Source organism: Monodelphis domestica, chromosome 8 (assembly GCF_027887165.1).
Source record: "Monodelphis domestica isolate mMonDom1 chromosome 8, mMonDom1.pri, whole genome shotgun sequence".
NCBI lineage: Eukaryota > Metazoa > Chordata > Mammalia > Didelphimorphia > Didelphidae > Monodelphis > Monodelphis domestica.
In genome coordinates, this window is record NC_077234.1 from 204,181,239 (window position 1) to 204,197,315 (window position 16,077).

General features: G+C 38.5%; 1 protein-coding gene across 3 annotated transcripts in view; it reads left to right on the forward strand.

Annotated features, from left to right (window-relative positions):
• VWA3B (von Willebrand factor A domain containing 3B) overlaps nucleotides 1–16,077 on the forward strand; it is a 282,451-nt gene that overhangs the window by 114,336 nt on the left and 152,038 nt on the right. For all 3 annotated transcript variants that reach the window (XM_007501072.3, XM_016424839.2, XM_007501073.3), the window contains exon 11: nucleotides 10,536–10,714. In XM_007501072.3, coding sequence (XP_007501134.2) covers nucleotides 10,536–10,714 — 179 coding nt within the window. The remainder of the gene's footprint in view (nucleotides 1–10,535; nucleotides 10,715–16,077) is intronic.

Genomic DNA, 16,077 nt, shown 5'->3' on the forward strand with positions numbered 1-16,077 from the left:
TACATAACCCACTGTCTCTACTACCATTTGAGTCAGTTTACTGTAAATAATATTGTAAACCCAATAGCTAGCGATGACTGCGATGATCACCACACCAAAAAACTACCTGTTTGAACATCTTAACTATCTTTCCTGCCTGTGGGATTGTTGGGTACCATCAGACTTGGGGTGCCAATTATAATAAAGAAATAAGCTGAGTGGAAACTTACTTCTTGAAATGGAGAAGGTGAACTGATCTTGCTAGGTAACTAGGTTTTTTCTGTGCACTATCCTGGGTTTCCAGTCCTGAAAAAACTTCTCTCTCTCTCATATCTCTATCACAGTATGTCTTTTGCCCCAGGAATACCTCTACTATGTCTGTATCCTAAAGAGATCGAAGGAAAAGGAAAAGTACCTTTACGTACAAAAATATTTATAGTAGCTCTTTTTGAGTTGTCAAATAATTGGGAATTGAGGGAGTTCCTATCACTTGGGGAATGGCTGAATAAGTTGTGGTATACGATTGTGGTGGAATACCATTGTGCTATAAGAAAGAATGAGGGAGATTTGGCAGAAAAACCTGAGACTTATACAAATTGATGCAGAGTAAAGTGGACAAAGCCAGGAGATATATAGAAACAGCAACATTATAATGATGATTAAACGCTAAAAGATATAGCTATTCTGATCAATTAAATGATCCAAGATAGTTTGAAAGGACTCATGATGAAAAATGTTATCTACCTTCAGAGAAAGAATTGATGAACTCTGAGTTCAAGTTGAAGTATAATGCTTTTAATTTTTCTTAATTTTTCTTGGGGGTTTTGGTCAACATGGTCGATATGGAAATACTTTTTACATGATTTAATATATAAAATACTATATTGCTTATCTTCTCAATGGGCAGTGGAGAGGCTGGAGGAAGGAAAAGAATTTGGACCTAAAATATTATTTAAAGGATACAAATAAATAATTTAATGAAAGAAGACTATATATATTAAACGTAGTTATATATTAATGTTTAATTGTACCATATAATAATTATATAACATAATATAGTTAGTATATTATATTATAATAATTAAAATATTAGATATATAATATGATAAATGTACTCCAGAAACATGGTTGACTCAAGAGAGATGGGATGTACCTCTTAATATTTCCTGAGATTGCTAGTGTGTAATATATATGTATATATACATTTTTTTGCTTGATTATATTTATTTGTTACCAGTGATGGCTTTTATGGGGAGGGGGAAGAAAAGTTAAATGGGGTAGGATTTCTATCTATCTACCTATCTATCTATCTATCTATCTATCTATCTATCTATCTATCTATCTATCTATCTATCCATCCATCCATCCATCTATCTATCTATCTATCTATCTATCTATCTATCTATCTATCTATCTATCTATCTATCTGTATGTGTTTCCCTTAAACTCTAGTCCTTTCATGGGGGCTGTGTTGATAGGTTACGGACTTGAAAGTTGGCTGTATATAGCCCTGAGGATGCCAGTCAAGTGGGTGTTTCTACATACAGGGTACTATGTAAGTGCTAAGAGTAATGGAGATAAGACAAAATTGTCCTTTTTGAAGAGGTTGTATTCTCTTGGGGAGACCCAGTATTGATAAATGAATAGGAGATAATTTGAAGGGAGAGTGAGTACTGAGTAGGGGGACCATGAAAGACTTCTAATAGACATTGGAACATGAGCTGAGTCCCAAAGGGTACAGGAAATTGTAAGAGGTAGAGACAGGGGTGAGCGCATTCCAGGACAATGCCTGCAAAGACACGAGATGGAATGTTGAGTTCTATCAATAGCAAGCGGGTCATAGTACATGAATGGAATCCACTGTTGAAAGAGCAGCTCCAAAACCATCTTAGAAACTCAAGGTACAAAACACCTTAAGATGGCAGAGTAGTCAAGGGTATTTAAACTAGGTCTGCTTAATTAATGAGGATAGACATGGAGGAAAACCTTTAGCAGTTTGTCAAGTAAAAATAAGAAAGCAGTTGAATCAGGATTAGCTTTGAGCTTTCTCAATAAATCACTCACAGTATTATCCCAGGCTTTATAAGTGAGAGGGTGAGAATTAATTTGAGGTTCATAATTAGTAGAGCTATGGAGAAATGTAAATGGACTCACCCTACTTAATTACTTTAAATGTACTGTGCTTTTCTTGGGATGTTGAATATGTCTTTCATCTACTAATTGGTGTTTATCTATAATGAGACTGAATTTGTCATTTTTTCTTGCTTACCAACTAGCACTTTGGCTCTTTACATTATAAATTCTTAACTCTTCCTGCTGTCTAAGTACTTTGGGATCACTTTGTTCATCACAGTGTCATTATAGATGATCAATGTAATCTGTTTTTTTTTCTTTTTCCTTAAGATATTGTGCTGGGGGGCTATATAATAAGTGTTATCAAACTCAAATAGAAACTGATCCCAACTGGTATCATATTGCCTTAGAAAACCACAGAATAACATTATCTATGTTGTACTGCATTTTTATTTATTTTGTTAAACATTTTCCAGTTATATTTTAACCTGGCTTGTGGCCTGCTCAGGCCAAGAGTTTGACACTTCTGGTGTAATGGATAGAGACCTTACCTCATTGCCCTGAAGACCTGGGGTAAAGTCTCACCTCCGACATAGATAAGTGTGATTTTATGTATGACACTGGGCAAGTTACTTCACTTGTTAGGATTCAGAGAATTTTCTTTTTTTTTTATTAATATATTTTATTTGATCATTTCCAAGCATTATTCGTTAAAGACATAGATCATTTTCTTTTCCTCCCCCCCACCCCCCATAGCCGACGCGTAAGTCCACTGGGCATTAGATGTTTTCTTGATTTGAACCCATTGCTTTGTTGATAGTATTTGCATTAGAGTGTTCATTTAGAGTCTATCCTCTGTCATGTCCCCTCAACCTCTGTATTCAGGCAGTTGCTTTTTCTCGGTGTTTCCACTCCCATAGTTTATCCTTTGCTTATGAATGGTGTTTTTTTTCTCCTGGATCCCTGCAAGTTGTTCAGGGACATTACACCGCCACTAATGGAGAAGTCCATTACGTTCGATTATACCACAGTGTATTAGTCTCTGTGTACAATGTTCTCCTGGTTCTGCTCTTCTCGCTCTGCATCACTTCCTGGAGGTTGTTCCAGTCTCCATGGAACTTCTCCACTTTATTATTCCTTTGAGCACAATAGTATTCCATCACCAACATATACCACAGTTTGTTCAGCCATTCCCCAATTGAAGGGCATCCCCTCGTTTTCCAGTTTTGGGCCACCACAAAGAGTGCAGCTATGAATATTTTTGTACATGTCTTTTTGTCCATTATCTGATTCAGAGAATTTTCTAAGGCTTTATGTTATAGAGAAAGTATCAATAACTTGCACTGGTAGAAGAAGTTCCTCACCAGGGACTCTTTATATCAAATGAAATCATCAGTCTACCCTATCTGAAATGTTGAGAACTTGAAACTCAAGAGGACACAGTCCTGGATATAATCATGTCCTCTTTTCCTCTACTCGATCCTTTGGTGTTGGCATTGATATAGCTTCTGCCTCTTTGTTAAATTTGATTTGATCATGTTTTTGTCAAGGTTTTTTTTTTTTTTTGCATATGGAAAAGCAGTCTTTAGAAGAAGGCAATTTTCCCTGAGAGCAGACATCTATCTCTGTTCTGGATGAGATGATGATTATGGAAATAATCAACTGGAAATTCCCTTTCCCTAGGAAAGACCACTAAATTATTAATGGGGAAGAGTCAGGAAAGAGTTAAAGGATCCCTCAAATAACAAACAATTTTAAATAGATGAAGATTTAAATATTAAATAAATTAAATATAAAAAATAATTTTCAATTCTTAGGAGACAGGGATATTCCATGGCTTATGGCCATATTTCCCTGGTAGAATATTTGTGTTTAAAATATTGCAAATGTGTTATGGGGTAGGGAATTGGATTTTGACATAGGAAGACTTTACTAGCAGTATGACTTTGGGACAAGCCCCTTAACCTTTAGTTTCCTTGTCTATAAAGGGAGCTAATAAAGGCACCTATCTCACCAGACTCTTTGGGAGAATCAAATGGATATTAAAGCACTTTGAAATAATAATGACCCATTATTTCAGGAAGAAATTTGGGATTGGCAATTGGAGAAAATCACCAATAGGTTTCAGGAAGAAACATTCAGGCAGTGCTAGAAGTTTCTTTCTTTCTTTTTTTTTTGTAATGATGATAGAATTCAAAGGATACAGAAAGAATATGCAGATACCTTTCAGATGGTCAAGAAGTCTAGAAAGACCACCTAATGTTGTCTCTCTCAGATCAAACAGCTTAAGTAGTCCAATGACCACTTGTGGCTGGGATTGAAGTCAACTGGCCACTGAATCAAGTGTCTGCAAGGGCTTTTGATGGCTAACTGACTTGACGATCTGGAGTCCTACATAAGCCTTCAGAAGGTACATCTCCAAGAGAGATTCAGGGGAGCTTACTGTTCTATTTGAACCCAGCTGGGGGAGAGAAGGAAGGAAAGAGAAAGGCAGGCTAGATGAAGCATTCCCAGGAAGAAAAGTTAAAGAGTTGTGAGTGATAAGAGAATCATTTTACGTTGTGTTTATTTTTCTAAGGCTTATTCTCACTCCACAACCTTTTTAAATGAAGTGGATGTTTTGTGCATACCTCTAGATGTAAAGAATTCTATTTTTTTTAATTTCAAATAGCCAACATTGAATGAGAAAATGTGCTAGTCTCTAACTGCCACCATCCTGCCTTCCTGCCCACGTAACAAAATTATAACTCAGAGATCACTGGCCATCTAGTAGTTTACTCTGAGGGTAAAGTATATGGGTGGGATAAGGGGGCAGAGAGGTGACTCAGAGAATTGACAGCCAGGCCTAGAGATGGGAGGTCCTGGGTTCATATCTGGCCTCAGACACTTCCTAGCTGGATGACCCTGGGCAAGTCACTTAACTCTCATTGTCTATTGCTTACTGCTCTTTTGCCTTGGAATCAATACAATACATGGTATTGATTCTAAGACAGAAGGAAAGGGTTTAAAAATTAATTAATTTTAAAAAGTATATAGGATGAAAAAAAATTTGGCCTGTCACCATGGCCCTAATGATGAATGTTTTTATAACAGGAATTTTATCTGGCCCAGCATTGCCCAATGCTAAGAACTTTTTTTTTTTATAATTCTCTATCTGTGCTCCTTCTTGGCCCTTTTCAAATTTATGCATCTTTCTCCTCTTTCATCAATATCCTTCTCTGCTAAATGATAATGGAGAGCACTGTCCCATTTAGCAAAATTGCAAGTACACTTGGGTATTATGGAACATTCTCTCTCTCTCTCTCTCTCTCTCTCTCTCTCTCTCTCTCTCTCTCTCTCTCTCTTCTCTCTCTCTCCTCTCTCTCCTCTCTTTCTTTCTCTCTTTTTCTCTCCTCTTTCTCTCCCTCTCTATCTCCCGCCTTCCTCTCTCTCCCTCTCTCTCTTTTTCTCTCCTCTCTCTTTCTCTCTCTCTGTCTCTGTCTCTCTTCTCTCTCCTCTCTCTCTCTCTTTTTCTCTCCTCTCTCTTTCTCTCTCTCTCTCCTCTCTCTTTCTCTCTTTTTCTCTTCTCTCTCTTTCTCTCTGTCTCTGTCTCTCTCCTCTCTCTTTCTCTCTGTCTCTCCTCTCTTTCTTTCTCTCTTTTTCTCTCCTCTCTTTCTTTCTCTCTGTCTCTGTCTCTGTCTCTGTCTCTCTGTCTCTCTCTCTCTCACACACACACATATACACACTCGCATTCACACATACACAAGCCTGTTTTTACCTTTTCTGGGTTCCTATTAGTAAAATGTTGTTTTAAATGGACAGGCTATCTATGTAACATGATAGCTCAACCTAATCAAACTCTAGAATTGTCTTCGGTATCAGGTAACAACAAAGTCGTTGAGGAGAGGATGTTGGGTAAGCCAGGTGGCAATCTTAAGCACCATTTCCTTGATCATATGGCTTTGTTGGAAAAGCTCTTGCCTAAAATAAGTATTCAGAAAAGAGAAGGTATTCTAGAACATAACGTGGGGCTCAATGAATCCTTCTAAGGTGGCTCAGCAGCTAAAATGCAGTCTTTTTTGCCAGGGCAGGGCTTAAATATGCCATTGACTAGGGAAATCCATAAGTTGTCCAATGACCATTGCTGGTAAAATCCAAAAGCTGGCCAGGCTGTAGCATACTGAGATCTAAAGGTTAGGAAGTCTCAGCTTCCAGACCAGAGAATTTAGAACTAGAGCAACAGGCTGGAAATTAAGACATTTTTAAAAAGTGCACAGATTGTGAATTACTATCACATTGACTCAATCTACTTCCTGGAAGTTCAGGCTTTTATTAAATTTGAGAGGCTTTATTAGTGTTAACACCATGTTGAATAAGCCAAACCTAGCCTGCTAACAGACAGGTAGTTACAGAAGATCTCTCTCTCTCTCTCTCTCTCTCTCTCTCTCTCTCTCTCTCTCTCTCTCTCTCTCTCTCTCTCTCTTTATCCCTTACCTTTGGTCTTGGAGTCAATACTGTGTACTGGCTCCAAGGCAGAAGAGTGGTAAGGGCTAGGCAATGGGGGTCAAGTGACTTGCCCAGGATCACATGGCTGGGAAGTGTCTGAGGTCAGATTTGAACCCAAAACCTCCAGTCTCTAGGTCTGGTCCTCAATCCACTGAGCTAACCAACTGCCCCACAGAAGATCTCTTTTAAAGGGGGGAGGGATATAAATATATATGATATATACATGTGACATTCACTCAAAATGAAAAATAATTATAAAAATTTACCAAATTAGAAGATTAACCTATAAAGGGGGGAAAGCCTGTCATTTTTTTCTAAAAGCAGATATTCCATACTTATAGGTTTGTAGAGGTGGCATCCATGTAAACTATTGCTCTATAATTCATACAGTCTGTATCTGATGTGTTATATCCCCTGATTGTCTTAATTCCTGAAATATTCCATCCATATTAAGTATAAAATATATTAAATATGGACCCGGGAAAGGAATATCTCACCAGTTTTTCCTTTCCACTAATGAAATAAAGTAAAGGAGAAGAAAGAGGAAGGGAATAAGCATTTATATAGTACCTACTATGTGTCAGGCACTGGGTTGAGGGTTTTACAAATATCTCATTTGATCCTCACAATAACCCCATGAAGTAAGTGCTGTTATTTCCCTCATTTATAATTGAGGAAACTGAGGCAGCCAGAGGTTAAGTGACCTGCCCAGAGTCACACAGCTAGTAAAGGTCTGAGCCTGTCAGGTCTTCTTTTGGTGTTTGTTTTCAAGTCATTTGACCCAGATGAGCCACCTTTCTGATTATTTAGAAAACCCATGGATTTGATAGCTGAATGACTGTCAGAGAAATTTCAGCAGGTTTGAAAGGTGGGATGGGATGGTTGTTAATTTTTGAAATTCTGCACTTAATGAACACTAAATAAAGTAAGCATTTCCATATACAAAGTAGAAAGGAAAAAGATTATACAAGAAAACCACAAATCTCTTACATCCCCTTTGCTTTTCTTTTTAAATGAATCCTAAAATTTTTTTAACATTCATTTTTATATTTTTAGTTTCACATTCTTTCCTCTTGAGTCCCTCCTGCATCCGTGGAAAAGGCAAGCAATAGGATCCCCATTAGACATGTGAAATCATGCAAACCCTATCCATATTTGCATATTAGTCATTCAATATGTAACTTTCAAAACAATCTTCTCTATCTGCACTTCATTCCGTTTGAGATTTTTGAAAGACTGTGGCAGAAAAGAGAGATGTCTTAGGAATGGAAGAAGGCAAAGAGTGTCTACACTTTCAAAAATAGGGAAGAGAATCAAATGTTTTGTCTCTAGGTCATTGAGTTTGATCTAGATTCTTAGCCAAATTCTCTTAACATTATTAAAGAGAACATATAGAAATGTAAAATGGTGGCCACAAAGACTGGAATTTAATGATACTTTGAAGGATTCTACTATGAATAGTCAACTTGTACATACTAGAGAGAGTAGGGTAAAAATGCTTGTTTTAAAATAAAATACTATTTGCTTGTAATTATATATATATATATGTATATATATATATATATATATAAAATAGATATTTATTTATGTAAAGCCCTTACCTAACCAATGCTGTGTATTGGTTCTAAGGCAGAAGAACAATCAGGGCTAGGAAATGGGAGTTAAGTGACTTGCCTAGGGCCACATTGCATGTGTTGGAAATCAGATTTGAACCTAGGACCTCTTATCTCTGGGCCTGGCTCTCAATCCACTGAGTCACTTAGCTGCCCCCTTATAATTATATTTAAAGCATATTTTCATAAATAGGTGAGATTATGCTAAATTATTTTAAAATTTATTTTTAAATTCTCACATCAATTAATGCCTGGTCCTTCTAGTGTTTGCTAAGAATAAGTCATACCAGACTTATTTTTATTTCTTAAATTTACTTCTACTTTTCAACAGGTTTCCTAGGCTGCTGAGTAAATCTGGGGAATACTAAAAAATTGTTTATTTAGATTTTAGCACAATTTTTTGTAAATTATCTCATGTTATTTTTGTGGAAAAGGTAGAGATATAGGATAGAAGTATTAGATGGGTTATTTGTACTATATTACAAAATTATAATTTTATGGGTTTGCAACTTGCTGGAAACCATATTGTTATTTATTTATTATTTTTTGAATATTTTATTTAATTATTCAATTTAGAACATTATTCCTTGGTTACAAGAATCATGTTCTTTCCCTCCCCTCCATCACCCCTTCCCGTAGCCGATGCGCAATTCCACTGGGTTTTACATGTGTCCTTGATGAGAACCTATTTCCATGTTGTTGATGTTTGCACTAGGATGTTCATTTAGAGTCTACATCCCCAACCATATCCCCTCAACCCACGTAATCAAGCAGTTGTTTTTCTTCTGTGTTTTTACTCCCACAGTTTTTCCTCTGAATGTGGATAGTGTTCTTTCTCCTAAATCCCTCCAAGTTGTTCAGGATAACTGCATTGCCACTAATGGAGAAGTCCATTACAGATACCATATTGTTTTGATGACTACTGCTTTATAGTACAGTTTAAGATCTGATACTGCTAGGCCCCCATCCATCACATTTTTTTTATCCTTTCCCTTGATATTCTTGATCTTTTGTTCTTACAGGTCAACTTTTTAATAATATTTTCTAATTCCATAAAGAAGTTTTTTGGTAGTTTGATAGGTATGGCATTGAATAAGTAAACACTGAGTACCTTTTAAACTTGAAAACTATAATAAAGCTCTCTCCTCTCATTTCCACATGACACTGGTGAAACAGATGAGCCTTCTCTGTTTTCTTCTGCCATTTTACTAGCCACTTGCTAGCTGGGTAGATATCTTAGTGCTCTGAGAAAATGCAGATTTCCAGGATCATGTAACTTTAGAGCTAGAAGGGTCCTGAGAGGTCTCTTAGTATAAGCTTCTCCTTTTTCAGATGAGGAAACTGAGGCACAGAGCTATGAAGTGACTTCTCTAAGGGAATATAGACACAGAGAGAAGTGGGATTCCAAGTCAGATCCCTTGATTCCACCTCTAAGGTGGATCATGTTGTCTACCACTTCTTCCCTCCACCTCCAGCACTGCCACAGCACTCCCAATTCTGGCTTTAGTCTCTCTGGGGATTTGTAGCCCACCCACAAAATAATTGAAAGCTCTCTACCAGGACTCATCACCCAAAACTGAAAAGGGTTTTTTGAGGCAAAAGAGGCTGTGAATGCAGTTGGTTTTCTGTTTTCTTACATGCCTTTTTCCTTTTCCCTGATTTCTCCCCCCTTTCTCTTCCTCCCTCTCATTCCAGCTCCCTCATTTCTTGTCCCTTTACCATCATAACACCTAGATTCTCCCCTTGTGTTTGTTGTAAAACATAGATCCCAGAGACTAGTAGGGAGTAATAGTTCGACATTTCTGCTTTTCTCCTCTGTGTATTTTTCCTCCCTGGGACAGTGAGGATCATGGAAATATTTGAGAACTGGAGGTGCCAGTTGCAGATGCCTTAGTCATCTGGCTAAAAATGGGAAATGGAGATAAGCCTTAGGAGAAAGAATAAACTCCCTTTTGATGAGGGAGACTTTCAGAGAAAGTTTACCAGCATTCCTCTTCCCTACCCTTTGTGGTCTCCCACAGACTCTGGAATGGAAGAGAGAGGACAAGTCCATAGAATTTTCCATAGGACCCCTAACTCAAGGGATCTTGGGTCAGGGATGCCTGTGGTCTCTGGGAGTAATCAAGTAGGACAGACTGCCATTCTTGCCTTGAAGCTGCAAGGGCATTAGGCTCTTGGAGGATATTTGAGGGCCACTTGAAGCTGGCAGAGTTTGATTATAAAACCACATTTTATACAAACCAGGTTGGGGGTCAGGAGGGGTGCAGAAGTATGACATGTATTTAGGCTGATGTGGCTAATGGGTGATAGGAAGGATGCTAAAGTAGATCGATTCCATACAGAGTTGCTTATGTAATTAGCCAATGAACTGTGCTTCTAAAATAGATCCTTCAATGACATCACTAGAAGACAGGTTGGATTCCGGGAAGTGGCTGCAGAAATATGGCTTGAAAGCACAAAAACTCACGGCGTTTGATATCCTCGCTGACTGCTCCTTTCGCCATATTGATGGAGTTGTTGACATAAAAGCCAAACCCAACAATGTGTACCTACAGACCTGTGCTGTAAGTAGAGTGGGAAAATGGTGCAAGGGATAAGAGATTCTTTCATTCACTCTCTCTCCTGTTCTCTATAGCCAATGGTACCATATGAATGTGATTCATTTTCTAATTCCTGGTGGAAAGTTTTTAATTAAAATCAGAATTTGAGGGACAGAATCAAAAGGTTTGCAAAGAAAAAGCCCATGTAGATGCAAGGTACTTGAGCGATAGGAGGTTGGAAATTATGATATTTCCATGAAAATGACTGTTGCTTCTTTAAGAGTACTAGAGCATGGAAGAGCACTGGATTTGGAAAAGGAAGACTTTGGTTCAAGTTTTAACTCTGTCACTTATTAGCTTTGTGACCTTGGACAAATAACAACTTCTCTGGAACTCATTTCCTCCTCTGTAAAGAAGCAGTTTGAGCCATGATTGCAAATCTTCCCTTCCCTTTCCCTTCCAATTGTCTTATTCTGCATCTCCACCTCGCATTTCTCAAAACTGTCCCCAGATGTGGAAATAAAAGATCAAATCAATGAATCGTTTTTGAGTTACAAGTGAATTAAAAGACTGAAATTAGAAATAAAACTGAAATAGAAACTTCAGGAAGTAATAATAATTTTCAGGAGAACAATACAACACAATGTCCCCAAAGGGGCACCTATTTTTTGACATTATTTTTGTTTTGTGGGTTGTCAAGGCCAAAGGACACTGTGAATAGAAGGCTAGACCTGAAATCAGGAAGTCCTGAGTGCAAATGTGATGTCAGATACTTCCTAGTTGTGTGACCTGGCCAAATCATTTAACTTCTACTTGTCTCAATTTCCTCATCTGTAAAATGGGGCAAGTAGGTGGCTTAGTGGTTAGAATGTTGGGACTAGAGTCAGGAAGACTCATCTTTCTGAGTTCAAGTGTGACCTCAGACACTAACTCACTTGGTGACTCTGGGCAAATCACTTAACCCTGTTTGCCTCAGTTTCTCATCTGTAAAATGAACTGTAGAGGGAAATGGCAAACCACTCCAGTATCTTTGCCAAGAAAACCCCCAATGGGGCAAAGAAGAGTTGGATGTGCTATGAAGTGACTGAACAACAGCATGGGGATATAACAGCACCTCCCTCCAGGGTTGTTGTTAGGATTGAATAATTGCAAAGCATTTAGCACAATGCCCAGTACACAGTAAGCTCCATATAATTGCTAAGTGGCCATCTATGGATGAATAATATTTTTGGACCAAATTACACAAAACTAAGCAGGTCCTCAGAAAAATAAGTTCAGTCAGTCCCTTTCTGGACCCAAACTAGGATTCTTTGCAGCATGGTAGAACTTGCCATACCTTGGACCCTGCTGCTGTTTACTCAAGAACCTCAGATCGTCTGAGATGAATCCCTGGAGTAGATCTTGGTTTAGCTGGGGAATTTCCCCATCTGAAATTCCAAGTTACAACCAATGAACTTCTCTGGGATTCTTAGCTTTCTTGTCACCTTAAAATGCTTCCTGTACCATCTCTTCCACTGAATGTTGGCCAACACCGTACAGTAGCTACCAGCTAATATGAAATCAAATTCTCCCAGGGTGTCAAATATTTTCTTGGTAGAGAAAACTTTTAGGGGTAGCTAGATAGCACAGTGGATAGAAAGTCTGGCCTGGAGATGGGAGGTCCTGGGTTCAAATCTAGCCTCAGACATGTTACAAGGGAATCACTTTAAAAGACTGATATATATTAATTTAAGGTCGCCAAGGAATCAGCTATGTAATTCCTAAATGAAAAACTCAAGTCAGCCGTCAGCCTTTTTTGGAGTTTAATTACAATAGGAGCAAGAAAGGAATTAGAGATATATATAGAGAGAGAAAGGGGAGAGAAGGGAATAGGGCTTAAATACCCCTTCTGTTTAGGCTGGGCCAAAAGGCCCAAGCCCTTAGATAGCTGGGGCAAAGAAAAGAGATCAGTCCCTTTCACTCACGTGTCCAAAATGGAGAAACAGTCTCAGAGGCCCCCACCTTCAGCTTCCTTCAGAGCAAGCTTCCTCAGAGCCCAGGAACCACACCGACCAAAAACTCAATCCTCTCCCCCGAGTCTCCAGACCCTCCTATCTTTAAGGACACCATCCAAGTTGCCTCCCCTCAGTCCTCACATCTACCAATCACTCTTCATCAATTTCCCTGTCAATGGAGGCTCTCGCTTAACCCAGGACCACCCAGAGGTTTCTGGCTTTTGCACATGTCTGTTGAAGGTCATATTTTTCAAATGATTAAATCTTTACTCCTTTGTTCCAGCCCTTTCTAAATCCTGTTAACTTGAGTATGGTAGAGATTGGAATAATTAAATTTTGATCTAGGCTGCAGCCCTTACTCAATCCTATTAGGACTGAATAGGGTGGAGTATCTCCATTGTATCAATTCTAAAATCAATCAAGACTCAAAGAAATTCCTGTTCTATGCTCAAGCATAGGTCAAAGTCCTTTCCATTGTTCAGCAAAGGGTTTCTGTCCTAAAGTAATCTTAAGAAGGGAAGAGAAGGAACCTCCCATGCCAATGGAGTTCCCATTCCAATAGACTATCAGTAAGAAATTTTCCAAGTATGAAATATCCCAATGGTGAAATTTCCAACATTTATAAGTCTAAGGAATTTTGAGGTTTACAATCCCCCCTGATGATCATTGGGAGACTAGTCTCCCCATTGATCATTTAACATAATCAATTTGTAGTTCTAAATTCACTTCTAACTAAAGATATACACAATATTCAATTTTCTAAGAGAAATTAGAATAGTGAGAGAGGAAATAGAAAAGAAAAGAAAGCAAAACCAATGTTTGCTAGGCGCATTGACAGAAAGCCAAATTAGGGGCACAGAAATAGGCAGGCAGCGGGCCGGTGAGAGGCCAGGAGCAGGAGCGGCTGCGGGGGTGGGCAAGGCCGGGACCAGGTACCAGGTGAGGATGATCAGGGCTGCAGGCTGCAGGCAGGAAGCGGCGGGGCCGCTTTCTAGGTACTAGCTATTAAAACTGAATTTAAGATCAGAAAAGAAATCAGAAGACTGAAAGTTCTTTTTCCCGTAGTGGTTAGCCAAACTGTAATGAGTAAAATATAGGGGAGACTGAGGAGACTGAGGCAGGTAGAAATTAGTTTCTCTCTGCAAGGAATATTATAATTTTTAGAGGTTTATTAAAGTTTAAAGATTAAGAATATACAAGTAAGAAACATGTGCCTAGGCCAGAGGCCTAGACAAAATAACCTCACATCATGGAAGAGACGCCTCTGCTCCAAAAACGGAAGTCCAAAAAAAAAAAAGCCCTTCAAAAGCCTTTGCTTAAATATCTTCTCGATCTCGGCCCAGGTGAGATTACAAGGCATTCTGGGGAAGTGGAGCAAAGGCTCATGGGGATTGTAGTCCTGTATTCGAGTCTATTTTTTACAGACATGTCCTAGCTGTGTGTTCCTGGGCAAGTCACTTAATCCCAATTGCCTAACTCTTACTGCTCTTCTGTCCTAGAAGTGATACTGAAACAGAAAGTAGGGGTTAAAAAAAGAAAGACTACTTTGGAAAGATATTCCAGTTCTGGTATACTATAAGTGTCCTCAAGGAATTAATACAGCTTTCAAAAGTAATTAAATTATTGTGACTCTCAAGTTGCCATGCCACAATACCTCACTAAAGGTATTGAGATCAATTTCAGGCTTTTTAGTATAATGACAATAATTATGACCTTTACTTTTCTATTTGGAGTGACATTTGTAAAGTTGTATTCCCTTCTGAGACGACGCAATTGCTGCTCACAAGGGTTGGTCTGAAGCAAAACCATGAAGTAGGTGAGGTTTATTTTTGATGTCCCCAGCTGTCCCAGCTGTCTTTTCCCTAGATTAACTTTTTTGCCAGCACTCTTTTTTTACTAATCAAATTTTATACAAAGGAAAAGATTTTACAAACTCATTTACATTAAAGACAAAATGATAAGCTTGAAAACTCACCTTTTAGTGAGATATTTTGATTTTATTATAAAAAAGAGCATGCATTTCTAATTTCAGCATCACTAAGGGAGACGGAGGAAGAGCATACCAGACACTATGCTAAATCCTTTACAAATATTATCTTATTTGATTCATAAAACAACTGTGTGAGGCAAATGCTATTTTCATCCCCATTTTACAGATGGCCAACAGAGGTTAAATACCTGAGACTGGATGAGAACTCATGTCTTTGTGACGTCAGGTCCAGCACTCTATCCACTATGCAACCTAAAGGGTTAAAGAGATATTTGGGAGAAGAGCACTCTTTCCAGAGTCCTGTGCATGGCTGCCATATGTCCCATTTCTTCTTTGGGGAATTGAAATGTTGTCCCTTGGCTGGCCAGTAGGGTGCTTTCCTGCAAAGGTTCCATGTACAGTTTTACTTTGTCCTGTCTAGTTTGATGGTGAGGTGAGACTTTCTGTGAACCTTTCCCAGGGAATCCAGTAGAAGATGCCACAGGGAGCCCATTGGGTCCTGTAACAGCAGAGTATAAGGATGCTGCACTTACCATATACTTACTGTATGTGGACATCATTTGCATCCTTGAAAAACATATTCTCGGATCAGTATTTTGCACCTATGAATGTGAGTTTGATGGACTTTTTGTCTGCATTTATGAGGCAGCTGGGTGGCCCCATGGTTAGAGGGTTGGGCCTTGGAGTCAGGAAGACATATATACGAATACACACTTATGTATGCGTATGCGCAGTGGAAAGAGTGCTTGGGTTAGAGCGCTCTGCAAATATTCTTATTTTATCCTTACAACAACCTTGACCTGCAGGGTCTATTAATTCCCTCCATTTTACCCTCCTGGCTTCAAATCTGACTTAAGACATGTCCATTTTTATACATGAGGAAACCAAGGCAGAGAGGTTTAGTAATTTTCCCAGGGTCATACAGCTAGTAAAGCTCATACAGATATCTATGTATGTGTATCTATTTTTGCGGTTATATATTAGCTATTATTATTACACTTTTCCAAATAAGGGAAAGGTGAACAATGGGAAAGCATTTTATATGTGTCTTAGGTACCATCTTCTCTGATGAATTTATCCTTTCCTGACAATGCTAGCCCCAAATCCACCCTCTTTTCTCTGGACTCCTGTATTTGCTCCCATAACTTGGCCAAGAGCCATTCTCTCATTCTTTGTGTCATAGGAAACAGAGCCCCAGAATTGGAGTCAGGAGACCTGGTTTCAAATTCTGGAACTGACATTACCCACGTGATCATGTCCAAGGCTTTTAGCATCAGTTCCTTCTTCTGTAAAATAGAGACAGTGATATTGACCCTAGCCTGTCTCCCTGGAGTTTTAGGGAAAGTATCTTGTCAATAAAAAAAAAACACTGAATAAATAAGAATCGTTTCTTCAACATTTAT